Here is a 12668-nt window from a genome sequence, read left to right on the forward strand (position 1 = left end):
TGCCAGGTAGGTCAGAGGAGCTCACTCCTGCCCTCTGCAAAGTGCACTGCATTGTTCGAGAACAGGGAGCCACCGCACCTTCCACAGGAGGAAAGCCCACGTCCCTACTCCAGATTCTTCCTTTTCCCCACCAGATTGTTAATTAAATGTAAAAAAAAAGGAGTGTTAGGTATGCAAAGTGGATGCTAGCACTGGGACATTTAAAACGCTAAGATTACTAGTCCTGTCTGTGTGGCCAATGTGTACATTTATGCATATACACATATACCCAGGCAACCACATGCACAGAGAGGAGAGACACAGAGGGACTTTCAAACAAGTCTTAGAAATTGAGATCCTTGACAAAATGCTCCAAGCAATTAATATATCCCAGAACATACCACCTGAGAGATATCACCTACCATCAAAATTCAGCCACATTGGACATTATGAAATCAATTAACCAGTTGGAGCACTTGACCAGGGTGTACATTTTATATTGGTTTGGTTAGAATACCCTCAGGCATGAAATGTCCTGATCTTTCCTTGCCTAGTACAGAGACCTGAAGACTGTCTTAGTGACAAGTTTGTATGTATTGCATATGGAATATTATCATACTGAATAACACTGTACATCTCTCTTTGTAAGCCTTCTGTGTCTCTCCTGGGTAAATGCTTTTTTGACACATTTTATTTTCTAACACTTTGGGGGCTGTTAGAAGGCAATTTCTGTCGCTTAACAAACCAGGAAGATACAGAAACAAAAAAAGAACTAAACAAAACCCCCTTCACTACAGCCACCACCACATTTCCCTCTCTCCTGTAGGAACTCTCTGGTTTTCCCTGAAATCGTAAGGAAATTGTGCGCTGTTGTGTTTGAAGAAAAGTTTAAAAAAAAAATCCGCATTATTTTTAGCTTTCTATCATTTCATTAAACGGGTCTTTCCTCCTCAGAGTAAAAACTGAAGCCTTTCTCTTCATTTAAAAAGAACTTTTAGCTGTCATCTAAAGCAGCGCAGGGCGGGGGGAGGAGGAGGGGGACGGACGGGAGTGGAGGGGGACGTTAAACAATTTTTTCCTGTAGAGTAAGATCACACTTTTAAGTTCTTTAGAAAACTATGCAATCTCTACTTTTCTTTTTCTTTTTTCACCCCCCCCCCCTTTTTTTTTTGTGTCGTGAGAGGGACTTTGATTTATTCTCAGTAGCAAAAAGGCTGAGAGAAAGAAACCTCCGGAGCCTTAATTTAAAAAAAAAAAAAAAAGGAGGGGGAAAGGAAAGAGGGAACGAGGACGGGGTCTGTCCGAGTGCTGATGGATGCTCCTCGGTGGGGGGACCCGCGATGCCGCCCGGCACGGCTGGGTCCGCTCCGCTCCGTGCCGTGCCATGCCGTGCCGTGCCGAGCCGAGCCGAGCGAGCAGTGCCGCGCCGCGCCGCGCCGTGCCGTGCCGTGCCGGCGGGGAAGCCTTGCATCACCGCCGCGGGCTCCGCTTCCCTCCTCCCTCTCTTTCGGGGAGGCTATTAATAGCATGACATCAGCCCGGGACTCGCCGCCAGAGTAAATACCAGCGCTGCCTGCTCGGCTATATAAGGGGGGTGATGCAACCGAGGCGAGAGGCAGAGGAGCGGGGAGCGGCGGGAGCTGCTCTCCCGGAGGAGGCAGCGGAGGAGAGGGGACGGCCACCGGGACGGCAGCGCTGCGGGACGGGCGCGGAGCCCCTTCCCTCCGGCCGGGACAACAGCAGCAGCAGCGGGAGGAAGGTAGGTGGGAGCGGGAGGGGAGACGCCGAGACCCTGGGTGCCGGCGGGGCGAGGGGCTGAGCCCCGCGGGAGGCTGTCCCGCCGAGGGGAGATGCCCGCCGGGGGTGCCGCGGGCCGCGGCCGGGAAAAGTTCCGCCGCCGGAGCGAAGTCGGGTGCGGCGGTGCGCCGTCTCCCCCGAGCCCCGGGAGAGCCCTCGGCCCCGCCGAGCCTCCGCCGGAGCTCTCGCCCGCCGGTGGCGGCTCCCTGCCGGCGCTCGCACCGGGGGAACCCCCTGCCCGGGCTGCCGCCAGATGTGAGCGGCGGGAGGGAGCCCGCCGAGCCCCGGCTCTCCCCGGGCCGGCAGCGCCGCTCGGCACCGCGCGGTGGCGGCCTCGGCGGAGGGACGGCCCGGCCCCGGGGCCGCGGGGATGCCGGAGCGCGGCGCGTCCCCGCCGGGCGGTGCAGGAGCCGCGGCGGCACCGCGACCCCGGCGGGTCGGCGGGGGCTGAGCAGCTGGGGCGGGACTGCCCAGGCGGTGGGTGACCCGCGCTGCCGCCAGCGGTGTTATCTCAGGTCTATAGATACATACACCCACACAGCGCGAGTGCGAGCTCTCGGTGTGAGCCAGCGACATTCACTTTCCTTTCTGTCGCCGTGTCCTGACATGAAGAAGATCGGTTGCTAAACTGTTGCCTAATCGAGTCAGGCGTGACACAACAGCAAACTTGTTTCAGAGAACGGGTTTCCTGTTGGAAATCGATTTTCCTCCTAGTAGCACCGTTTGAGAAGCTGGAGGGCAGCAGAAAATGGTTCAGGAATGATGTGGGATGTCAGAAAGCTTAAGGTCAACCAGCGTGCACAGAGGTTGTGAACTGTAATTGCTCTTAATGCTGTTTAAGATTAACCTCAATGGTTATCGGGGTTTATTGCATCAGCACCAGAGGAAAAGGAATTCATGTGAAGAAATAAAACCAAGAGGCACAGTCAGCCATCTACAGTTAAGCAAAAAAGAAAAGACTGAAAGTAGTCACTTTCAATTTTAATATTAAACAAGAATACCCTTAAATAATAAAAAATGCACAGCTGGGAAGTGTGTCCTGAAATTAAAATATGAGCAGTTGAGATGTAAAAGTTCACTGTAGATGGAAAGAACCACCAGCAAAAGAACAAACAAAAAGTAGGGGGAGAACAAATGAATAAAGTTGTTTGAATTTACTTGAATTAGGAGGGTACCATTAATAGAAAAGCTGTTCTCTTTGGAGAACTCCAAAACTAAGGCTAAAGTAATGAAGCATTAACTCACACTGGGGACAAGCTGTGCCTCTATGGTGCACGTCTGGGAAATGTTCAGCACCTTCAATGTCAGTAACTTCAGAAGTACTCAAAGCAGCCTGGAGCCCAGGTCCATGTGCATGGTCTAACAAAGTAAACAGAGATTGTATCTGAAAGGCTCAGAGGTAACCACGCTTTAAGCCCTGATATTCTTATTCCTACAGCTTTGACAAACCCAGAGAAGATGAGATAGTGTTATTGATGGTTTATAGACAGAGGTATAATTTGTACAAAAATTAGGAAAAAGGGAAGGCAATTTGTTGCATTTTTTTTAAATAGCAAAATCTGGGTTTCCTTCTTGTAAAATGTTTCCAAAAGCAGATTGGTTCCCCGGAAATTGGAAAACATCTACCTTGTTGTTATGAAAAGGGATTCTATTCAGGTTACTGAGTAACATTGACATAAGGCTGGTTATTTCTGTTATTTGTATCATGATGACTCCTGACGATCCCAGTGGCAGACTGGAAGCCTACCCTACTAGACACTGTCCAGAAGCCTGGCCCCAGGAAAGCAAACCAGTGGCAAACAGCTGTGCAAAATGGGACTCTGCTCATGGCAGAAATCCTTAGACGAGCCCCAGCCCCCTGGTAGGCCCTTCCTTCCCTAAAGTCTGAGTAAATAGAGATGCCTTTCAGGATGTCTGGAAGGTCAGTGAGCTGTTCAGGCAGGGAAGCAAGCAAGTTTCTACGGTCAAGGACACTTCCCCCTCTGTGCTTCCCCCTCCCTGTGGGCACTCTACCACTTTTTTCTTTTCTTTTTCTTTTTTTTTTTTTCTTTTGTACATTAGTGACAGATGGGTGAGAGTACCTGAAGACATTATAGTAGGGTTTTGTTGGTACACTTATTAGACTAGTAGAAATCCACAATTAACACAATTTCTCAGGCACAAACATTCTTGGTTTTCTCTGGTGCTGCTGCTGACCTCAATTAAAAGTTCACCTAAACTGAAAAATAATTGAATAAACCACCAGAGCTTGAAAATCATTAACTCAATTAATTATTTTGTAGGCTGGAAAAACAGTTTTGCTGTTAATTTAAGACTCTTGTTTGATTGAATTATACAGAATTTGTTGAATCAAGCTATCGCTGGCAGCCAGGGAGACTGATTCAGTGAAAATAGCTGAAATTTCTGCTAGCAGTGAGGGGCTTGGTGTCATCTGGAATTAGCCTATTTAAATGAGTTGAATGGTTGAATGTCGCTAAATGGTAAATAATGCTGGGAGGACTTCAGCTGGAAATTATAGGGCTGTTTCTGACTTGTTGGAAAAGAGTAACTGCTAGCTTTCTGAGATTATAGGATTAAACCGTATCAGTACTTTAAATGTGACTCATGAGCAGGGGCTTTCTGAAGAGAATTACATAAATTTCCCAAGGTCTTTCTGAATAACAAATTGTTCCAAATAATTTCCTCATCTTTAATAACTATGGGTGAAATCCTGGCCCCATTGAGGTCAACAGAAGAAGTCCTCTTGATTTCAGTGGGTTCAGGATTTCACCCCCAGACTGTGGGAAATGTTCGTCTCTTTGGTGGTGACTGAGTGAGGAAGAATTGAGGAAGACTCTGCAGCTGGACATGGTATTTTCTACCAACTGGCAATTCACTGCCCTCTAATTTTTATATTTACCTTGCTCATTTGCACCAATGTGGATTTACAGTGTATTTTTAGATATCTCTGAGCAAAATCTATCATCTTGTGAAGTCATATGACCCCAAACATTTCTTGCTGGGTTACAGAAGTAGTGTACAAGGAACTGTGCACTTCTGGGTTGACCATGTGGAAATTTAACTTACCCACACTGCTACCCTGAGGCAACTATTTGCTTACCTGCACTAAGTTAATTATAATTGACTTTGCTATAATTATTACAGTTCTAATCAAGAGTAGATAACACTGTAATTATCCATACAGCTACCAAAAACCACCAAAACCTATACACCAAAGCAAGCTGGAAAACCAATGTGGTAAAATCCAATTTAACTCAAGTCACTTTATGAATAACGGAAGAAATACAATCTGTTTTCTAATGGATTTGCACCTTTTGTCCCTTGAGCCATGCACAAAAAGTGCTCTGCTTTCTTCCAGATCTCTTATCTCACTTGTCAGTGAGAGGTGGTTTGTGTTGTGTGGAGCTGTGTGCATCAGCTAGCTAGGTTGCCCAGGATGTTTGGATGGATGGTTGCTGAGTTTGCCTCTCTCTCCCTCAGTGGGGTCAGAAATTTTCACAAAGCACATAGGGGGCCTCTCTCCCTCAAAAATTGGCTAAAAAATTCACAAGAATTAATAAAAAGAGGAAAGTAGAGAGCACTGTTGGGCAGGTTCATTTTCTTAGGAAAGCTACTAGAAATTAGATTCCTCCATGGGGTGTCCATTTGCATAATTCGCCTGAAGTCTCTTCAGGCACACTGTTTTGTGTCAGCAGAAGATCTGACCATAAATATTTAAGAATTTCAAACCTTGCGTTTAGGGCACATGAAGAGAGTTTCAGGTTTTACAAGAGAAAAGTAATGAAACAAATGGCTTCACGTTTTTCATGACTCAATCCCTCCAACTCAGCCTGTGCTTTGAAGCCCCAGAGCATGTACAGACTTCGTTCTTTCTGCCAGCTCTTATTGTTCACCGGTTTTCAGCAGTTTGTAACCAGATCTGCAACTCCTCGTAAAACTGACCATGATAATTTTGTGACAGATCCTGTTTTGGTTAGCAGACTTCAGCTTCTAGTAGAACTTGTTGAGCTTTACCTAAATATAGCTGAGATAAAGGTATGCTCTATCCATTTGAAGATGGAATCTGTGGTGGTATAGCTCTGAGGATGGAGATGCTCTTAAGCACCTTTTGTGCTTTAAATAATAAAATATTTCTTTGCTTTCTGATTTTTGTTCCTTATTATCTTTCTCTTCCTACTCACTCAATTCTCATTTGCCACACATTGTCTGTTTAAAATGTCAGTATACATACATACACACAACTTTTTTCTAGGCCTTTCTGAATCTTAATATTGAAAATGTGATGTGCTAATACTATTATTATTTTTAAATACTAACTTTAAGTTAACATGAAGTAGAAGTTTTTACTAGAGACCAATTTCTTAACTGCTTGTCTCTAGTGAGAGATTGGGGTAGATGGGGAATGGGAACTGAAGCAGTGCAAGAAATACAGTAGTATTCACAGTATGAAATATACCTCTAGGAGATATTATTTGCCTTTCTAAAGCTGTTGAGAGATTATTATTATTATCTCTTTTTACCTTTCAGCAAAATGATGGTCCAACACTCAGGCCAGGTATCTGCATTAGAAGTCAGCGCCTCGGCAATTGTTCCCACTTTGTCCCCTGCAGGGTCACTGGGGTTTGATGATTTCACAAATTTAACCCCACTGGTGAAAGAGGAACTGAGGTTTGCCATTCAGAATAAGCGTCAGTCCCACAGGATGTCTTCTACATTGGACACAGTTACAGTTTCTGAAAGACCAATTGAAACATCAATCATGAAAACAGAGGTATGGCTTTTTATATAGCATTTCAGTGTGAATGATTAATTCTCTAATAAAGTTTCATCACAAGACCAGTAATTATGTCAGCTACAGACAACTCTCTCCACTGTACTGATCCTTTAGGCCTGCTGCTTGGCTTTCTGTTAAGTGCTTCTGGGAAATCCTCTGGTATTTCTCATTTCCATTGAGGCTTATAGTTAGATATTTTATTTTTTATTATGGTCTGTGGACAATGTTTTCCAGTGATCAGAGCAAGCGCTAATCTGGTTTCCCTGCCTGCTTGTGGCTGAACTTGGAATAAGTCACTTCTGAAATTTTATTTCACTGAGGACAGTCCAGTAGGACCCGTGTGGGCTACTGTGTCCACACTAGGCTTTTACTTTAAGATTATAGCCTCCATCAAAAACATTTCCCTTATGAAGTGGAGAAACAGCTTAAGTTAGGGAAATAGCTGCACCTTGGTCTGAGCCTCCACAGGAAACAAAGCAAAGCCTGAACGAGTGGTTAATATCCCCTTTTTGGTGCTGCCCTTACTCCTCTGCGCTCTCACTGCCTCATGAAGCATCCTCCACTCTGCCCCCCGTGTCCCTTGCTCCTTCTTTTCCTTGGGAAATGGAGGTGTGGAGTCAGTCTGGGGAGACACTTGGCAAGTTTTTGAGTACCATTGATCTAAAATGAGCCATCACATGGATTACATCCATCCAAACTCCAGTCAGGTTTTTATTGACAATTCTAATGGAGTTACTACCATTTTACTGTATGGTAAGCAAGGTCAGAATAACATTATGTAACTTGTGATGTGAGCACTGACAACACTACCCATGCTGCTTTTAAAAATGCAGAAGTTATCAAAATCAGGTCGCATATTTACAATGTCTTATGCATTGTATGTATCTGTTTTTATGAGATAGTTTTCTCCTGAAGAGGATGAGAGAAAAAAGCGAAGAAGGGAAAGGAACAAAATTGCTGCTGCAAAGTGCCGAAACAAAAAGAAGGAAAAAACAGAATGTTTGCAGAAAGTAAGTGGCTGGCTTGAATTGTTCTTAATCTGTCATCCTGCCAGGATCGAAACAGCATAGTAGGAAATAGAGAAAGATGTCACCCAGAACTCTGTAAACCCTTCAAAACATTAGTTATATATAAAAAAAATGAACACGCTATATGTTAAAACTGGCATAAAGTGAAAGCATGGTAGGAGCGAAAGATTACTGTTTCAGTGACTGATCTTGTCTATGGGGATAATATTAATTTGAATATGTACTGAACACAAAAAGAAGTAAAGCCTCATTTCATATAATAGGCATTGTGGAGGCCAAGAGCCTACAAACACCGACAAGTGATTTCTGACGACTTCATGAAATGAGTGGCATAGTACCTTACCCCTGAATTCTCTGTCCTAAAGCCCTAGTCAGGTCTGCACCCGCTCTGCCATGATGTACAACTATATTACAGCAGCAGCAGGCCTGTCTTTTATTCCTGTATCTAGGGGCAGGAAAAAAAAGCTGTGTCCTTACATTGTTAGCTTAACATGGGTTTACAGATATGTGACATGATGTTTCAGGGAGTTAATAAGAAACGTAGATAATTTTGGGTCAACTTTTGACCCCAAAAGTTCAGAGTAATTTTGCAGAAGATAATAATAATGCTTTGGATACTTGTCATTGTAAGTGAATAAAAGTCTGAATTGGGCTTTTCAACTCTCATTATACTTCTCTAAAAAGCAAAGGTAACTGTCAGTCTGGGGTTTAGGCTCTTATTGACTGGTGAATGTATAGTTTCATCTTTATGGGACACTAAGGACATGTGATTTCTTTCTCTGCTAGTCATATGCTTTCCCACTAATAAAAGACTGCAACTATTAGATAAACATTGCGATTAACTATTTGAAGCACTCAGTCTAATAGTTGTGTCTATCCTTTGACTAGGAATCAGAAAAGCTGGAAACTATCAATGCAGAATTAAAAGCCCAGATTGAAGAGCTAAAGAATGAGAAGCAGCATTTGATATACATGCTAAACCTTCACAGGCCCACTTGTATAGTTCGGGCACAAAATGGAAGGACACCTGAAGATGAAAGGAATCTTTTTATTCAACAGATCAAAGAAGGCACATTACAAGGTTAAGTGATACAGCAAACATGGGAATATTTATAGTGTTTTTAACAACTACCAGAATCCATGGAGGATCTGACAGAATGTGTAGGATTCTATTAGTCAAGAGCCGTTAGGAAGGGCAGATTGCTTTCTTAAATGGAAAGAGTCATTTTGGGTTATCATTGATTCTTTCCCTTGGAAGATGTGGTCTCAACCAAACTGAAGAGCCTTCTGCCTCAAATATAGGTTTTGCACCTGTCTACTTGCTGTTCCTAGGAGTTACAGACAACAGCTTCAGAAGTTTTAGCTCTCTGCTAGTATACAGTATCTGCACTCACAATGTTTGTGCTAGAACACTATGACTTCTGATGATGCACCATGGTACAGACAGCTGTGCTGGATGGACGCTACTTTTCCTTGTTGCTGGTTGGGAAATCAGACTGAGAGTATTTTTAAAGTTTTGAAGTTTCCAGAAGGATGGTTTCTGGCAGAATATATTGATATGTAATGTTGCATTCTAACCTAACACACAAACTACACAAAAAGCCTTTAGTTCCAACTAAGCTTTGTCTTTTTTTTTTTTTTTTCCACAACACTTGTGTGGGTTTTTTCTATGACTCATCTCAGAGACTGAATTTGGAGAGTCTAGTAGGTGTGACAAAGAAATATTTCTTGCAAAATATCCATGTAGCTAAGCTTGTATTTTATGAGCTGGAACCCCACCTACTATCCTTTGGGGACTACAATTTTCCCTTGAATTGTTGAAGAGCAGCTTGTACCACCACTTGGTGACTTGGTGAATTGGACCCGCTGGAAACAGGAAATTAACTATGGAGGGATATCAATACAGGTTTTGCCTGAGTTGCAGGACTGAATCCCAAGTTCATGGATCATGAAAACTTAAAAAAAAAAATAAAATCTAGGATCTAATCCTACAAGCCTTAATTCATGCTATTAACCCTCACTCACAGAAGATGTTCCATGGACTTCAGTGTGTCTGCTTATGCATATAGCTCTTACAGGCGTAAGAGCCTGGCAAAACTTGTTCCATCCTGGTCAGAATTCCTTTTGCCAGGTGATTCAGAGGGAAAAGTTATGGCTGCAGCTACTTTATTTTACATTTGAGTGGCAACTACAGTCAATCAAAAGTGTTACTTAGATTCTAAAGAAAGCAAGAGTTTTGATGTAGTGAATAATTGGTTTTATTTTTTATTAAATACTAACCTTAGGTATTTTTGAACTGGTAAAAGAGCTGCTGGACAAAACAGTTGGAGCTATGAGTGTTTAAATTCTGATGTTTCTGTGAAATTCTCAGATTGTTTAATCCTATAAAATATATCCTTACAATTTTTTGTAAAAGAAAATAGTAACCTTATTTATCATTAATATCTTAATGAGTAGAGTTAATAAATACTGTGAGCAAGATAAAACTGAAAACACAAGTGTTGTGCTGTCTTTTTACTTTTATCTCTTGGTGTTTAATATTATATATTCCTAAACTTCACCAGTTGTATTTGAGACACCACTGCTGAAAACACTTATCCTTCATCTTTTCCACAGATGAGGCACTGAGCATCTTGAATGACTGGGTGCAGGCACTATACCTTCCAAAATTCTGTACCTCCATCAGTGGTGTCTTAGCTATTCAATGTCACAATTTAACCAAAGCAAACAATAAGAACGGAGCTTAGAGTACACAGTATTTTACACCAGTTACGCAGTGTTGAAGTTGTGTTTTTGTTCTAAAGGTTCAACTTAAAGATACCTCAGCCATAAGCTTCTTACCCTGCAAGTCTCAGATGAGTCTATCCGATATCATACCTGATCCTTATAAGACTGTTATATTCTGCAACAGAACTACTTAGTACATTTTCCTAAGGTCTGGATATATTGTAATGTCCTGTATCATGTTTTAAAAGATATGTACTTCATGTATCTGAAAAGTGAATGTATTACAAAGGTTACATACTTGGTCTCATTCTGTCCTGAGAAGCCATTATGCTTCTCTGTGTTAGAAAGAGCTTCCATTGACTTCAGTGAGAGTTCTGTTCATGTTCTGTAGGCAAAGTATGGAGCCTCTGCTGCAACTTCTCTGGCTTAGAGGGCAAGTTCCACAGGGAATTGGGCCAGCTGTTTATCAGACAACAGGTATACATGAAGTGCGTTACAATAAACTTGTCAAATGGTGTTCATTGGTATTTGACTTCTGTAATGTGGAAATACAAAACCAAGGCATCATCTTGGTATTGTACACCTTGGCTTTGCCTCTTGCGCATCAAATGCCAGCAGACAAAACTGTTTGCCCCCTATACTGTTATAAAGTGTTACCACAGAGACTAGAATACAATGACAGAATTCATGTGTCTCCCTTAGGGAATTTGTATGGTTGCTTTTAACCATATCACTGGTGACGCAGGCGTCATGCTTTTGTTGCTTGATGTTATTTACTTAGCATGCCAAATGTTAATATGGTACCACTACTATTGTCAGAAGATAATCTATTTTTATTTCTTTATATGTGCAGTCATAGCTGCTTTCTACTGCTTTTGTATGTGTGTGTGTGCATGCGTGCTCTTGCACGCTACTCTCGAAATGATGGTACTCGAGTTCATTTGACTGTGCCCAAGAAAAGTGTTTAAACAGCTAGACAGGGACAGTATGTTGCATGAGTTTTCTAAAAGTATACTTTATTCAGGAGAACCCTTAAAATGCATTAAAAGCAGTTTGTTTTCTATTCTCAAGTTTGTTTTGATACTTTAATAAAAAAGAATTAATATATATTATTCATGTGTCATTTAATTCATTCTAAGTTTCAAGGTCCAAGAACAACTGCATTTTCTTAAAACAACACTGAGAAATTAAAAAGCAAACACATTTTATAGGTTTACAACAATAAACATAAAGTGAAATTGCTACTGTACACTGCTTGTCAAAGTAATAACAGTTTTGTTATTACAAGGTTGATTGTGAATTTGAGGCTAATTCCTTATTGGTGGCCTAGGGCTTAGATTAAAGAACTGGCCATTAGAACTCCTGAACCTTTCCTAACCTTGCAACCAACAAGCTGATAGTTATTTCAGCTTTCTGATTGCTTAATGGGTTTAATGCTTTTGCTGCTGTGAAGCTTTAATATTTATAGATTGCTTTCTATGGTTACATGGAAGATACTAAAGTATAGCATGATTAGAGCTTTGGGTTTTTTTCCTCTGTGTGTGTGCGGGTGTGTGCATGGAGGAGCATGAGGAAAGATGAACAAAATGTTCTATCCTGCCTTTCCAAAACTAAGTATATACACCCAGACAGAAGTTGCTGTGTTTTGACAGCCGGTGATGTGGACAAAAACTTTTGGCTTCAGTCCTTTGCAGCAGTCATAACTTGCAATACAGGGGTCAGATAGAAGGCCAGGAGCTCCAGGGACCAGGAAATCCATTCGACTATTGCAAAACCTAGTTAAAAATATCAGCTGGAAGGAAGATCTAGGTTACTATGAGCTTGGCAGTGTAGAACGGTTACTTTCCTTATCAGTACATTCATTTACAGATGTGCAGTCCCAATCCATATTTTCACTCTTTCATGCATTCGCCTATAACTGCTATCAAATTTTACTTTTGAATACCTAATTCACTTTAATTTGGTAAATTTATAAATCATCTTCCTGGCCTGTTTAGAGAACCTTAACACTAGGGCTATGAGTTCCTGAACCAATAATTTATTATATTTTCTTTAAATGGTATGAGTTGAAACCATGAAACCACCATTGGTATCTATGACATTTCTAATAGCATAATTGATATTCCTTGACCAAAATAATACATTGGATCTTCTCCTTCAGTCTTGCTAAATCTGTGTGTGTACAGGCCCATGCAGACATTAAATCATGCTGGGCTTTACACTGTACATTAATAAAGGAGTATCTACTTTTTGTTAGCTCTTCCCTTGATGTAAATGAATAAATAGCAATATTGAAGGTAGGTAGAGGCAATGATTTATGCTAGGCTGGAAATGTCTAATGAAAATGAATTTAAATTTACAAC

The 12668-nt window shown here is 41.8% G+C and overlaps 1 protein-coding gene across 1 annotated transcript; it reads left to right on the forward strand.

Moving 5' to 3' along the window:
- The first annotated feature begins 1562 nt into the window (after positions 1-1562).
- On the forward strand, positions 1563-9552 carry ATF3 (activating transcription factor 3). The gene is made up of 4 exons (XM_055726108.1): positions 1563-1738; positions 6304-6547; positions 7453-7560; positions 8467-9552. The coding sequence occupies exons 2-4, from the start codon at positions 6308-6310 to the stop codon at positions 8662-8664; spliced, it is 546 nt and encodes a 181-aa protein (XP_055582083.1). The 5' UTR covers positions 1563-1738; positions 6304-6307; the 3' UTR covers positions 8665-9552.
- Positions 9553-12668: the final 3116 nt, after the last annotated feature.

The sequence above is a fragment of the Falco cherrug genome, chromosome 13 (genome assembly GCF_023634085.1).
Source record: "Falco cherrug isolate bFalChe1 chromosome 13, bFalChe1.pri, whole genome shotgun sequence".
Lineage (NCBI taxonomy): Eukaryota > Metazoa > Chordata > Aves > Falconiformes > Falconidae > Falco > Falco cherrug.

Bases quoted from the DNA above. Each gene is read 5' to 3' on its own strand.
- ATF3 (XM_055726108.1), top strand. From the start codon at position 6,308: ATGATGGTCCAACACTCAGGCCAGGTATCTGCATTAGAAGTCAGCGCC. The intron at 6,548-7,452 runs GTATGGCTTTTT...TTTATGAGATAG, and splicing joins CATCAATCATGAAAACAGAG to TTTTCTCCTGAAGAGGATGA. The intron at 7,561-8,466 runs GTAAGTGGCTGG...TCCTTTGACTAG, and splicing joins AAACAGAATGTTTGCAGAAA to GAATCAGAAAAGCTGGAAAC.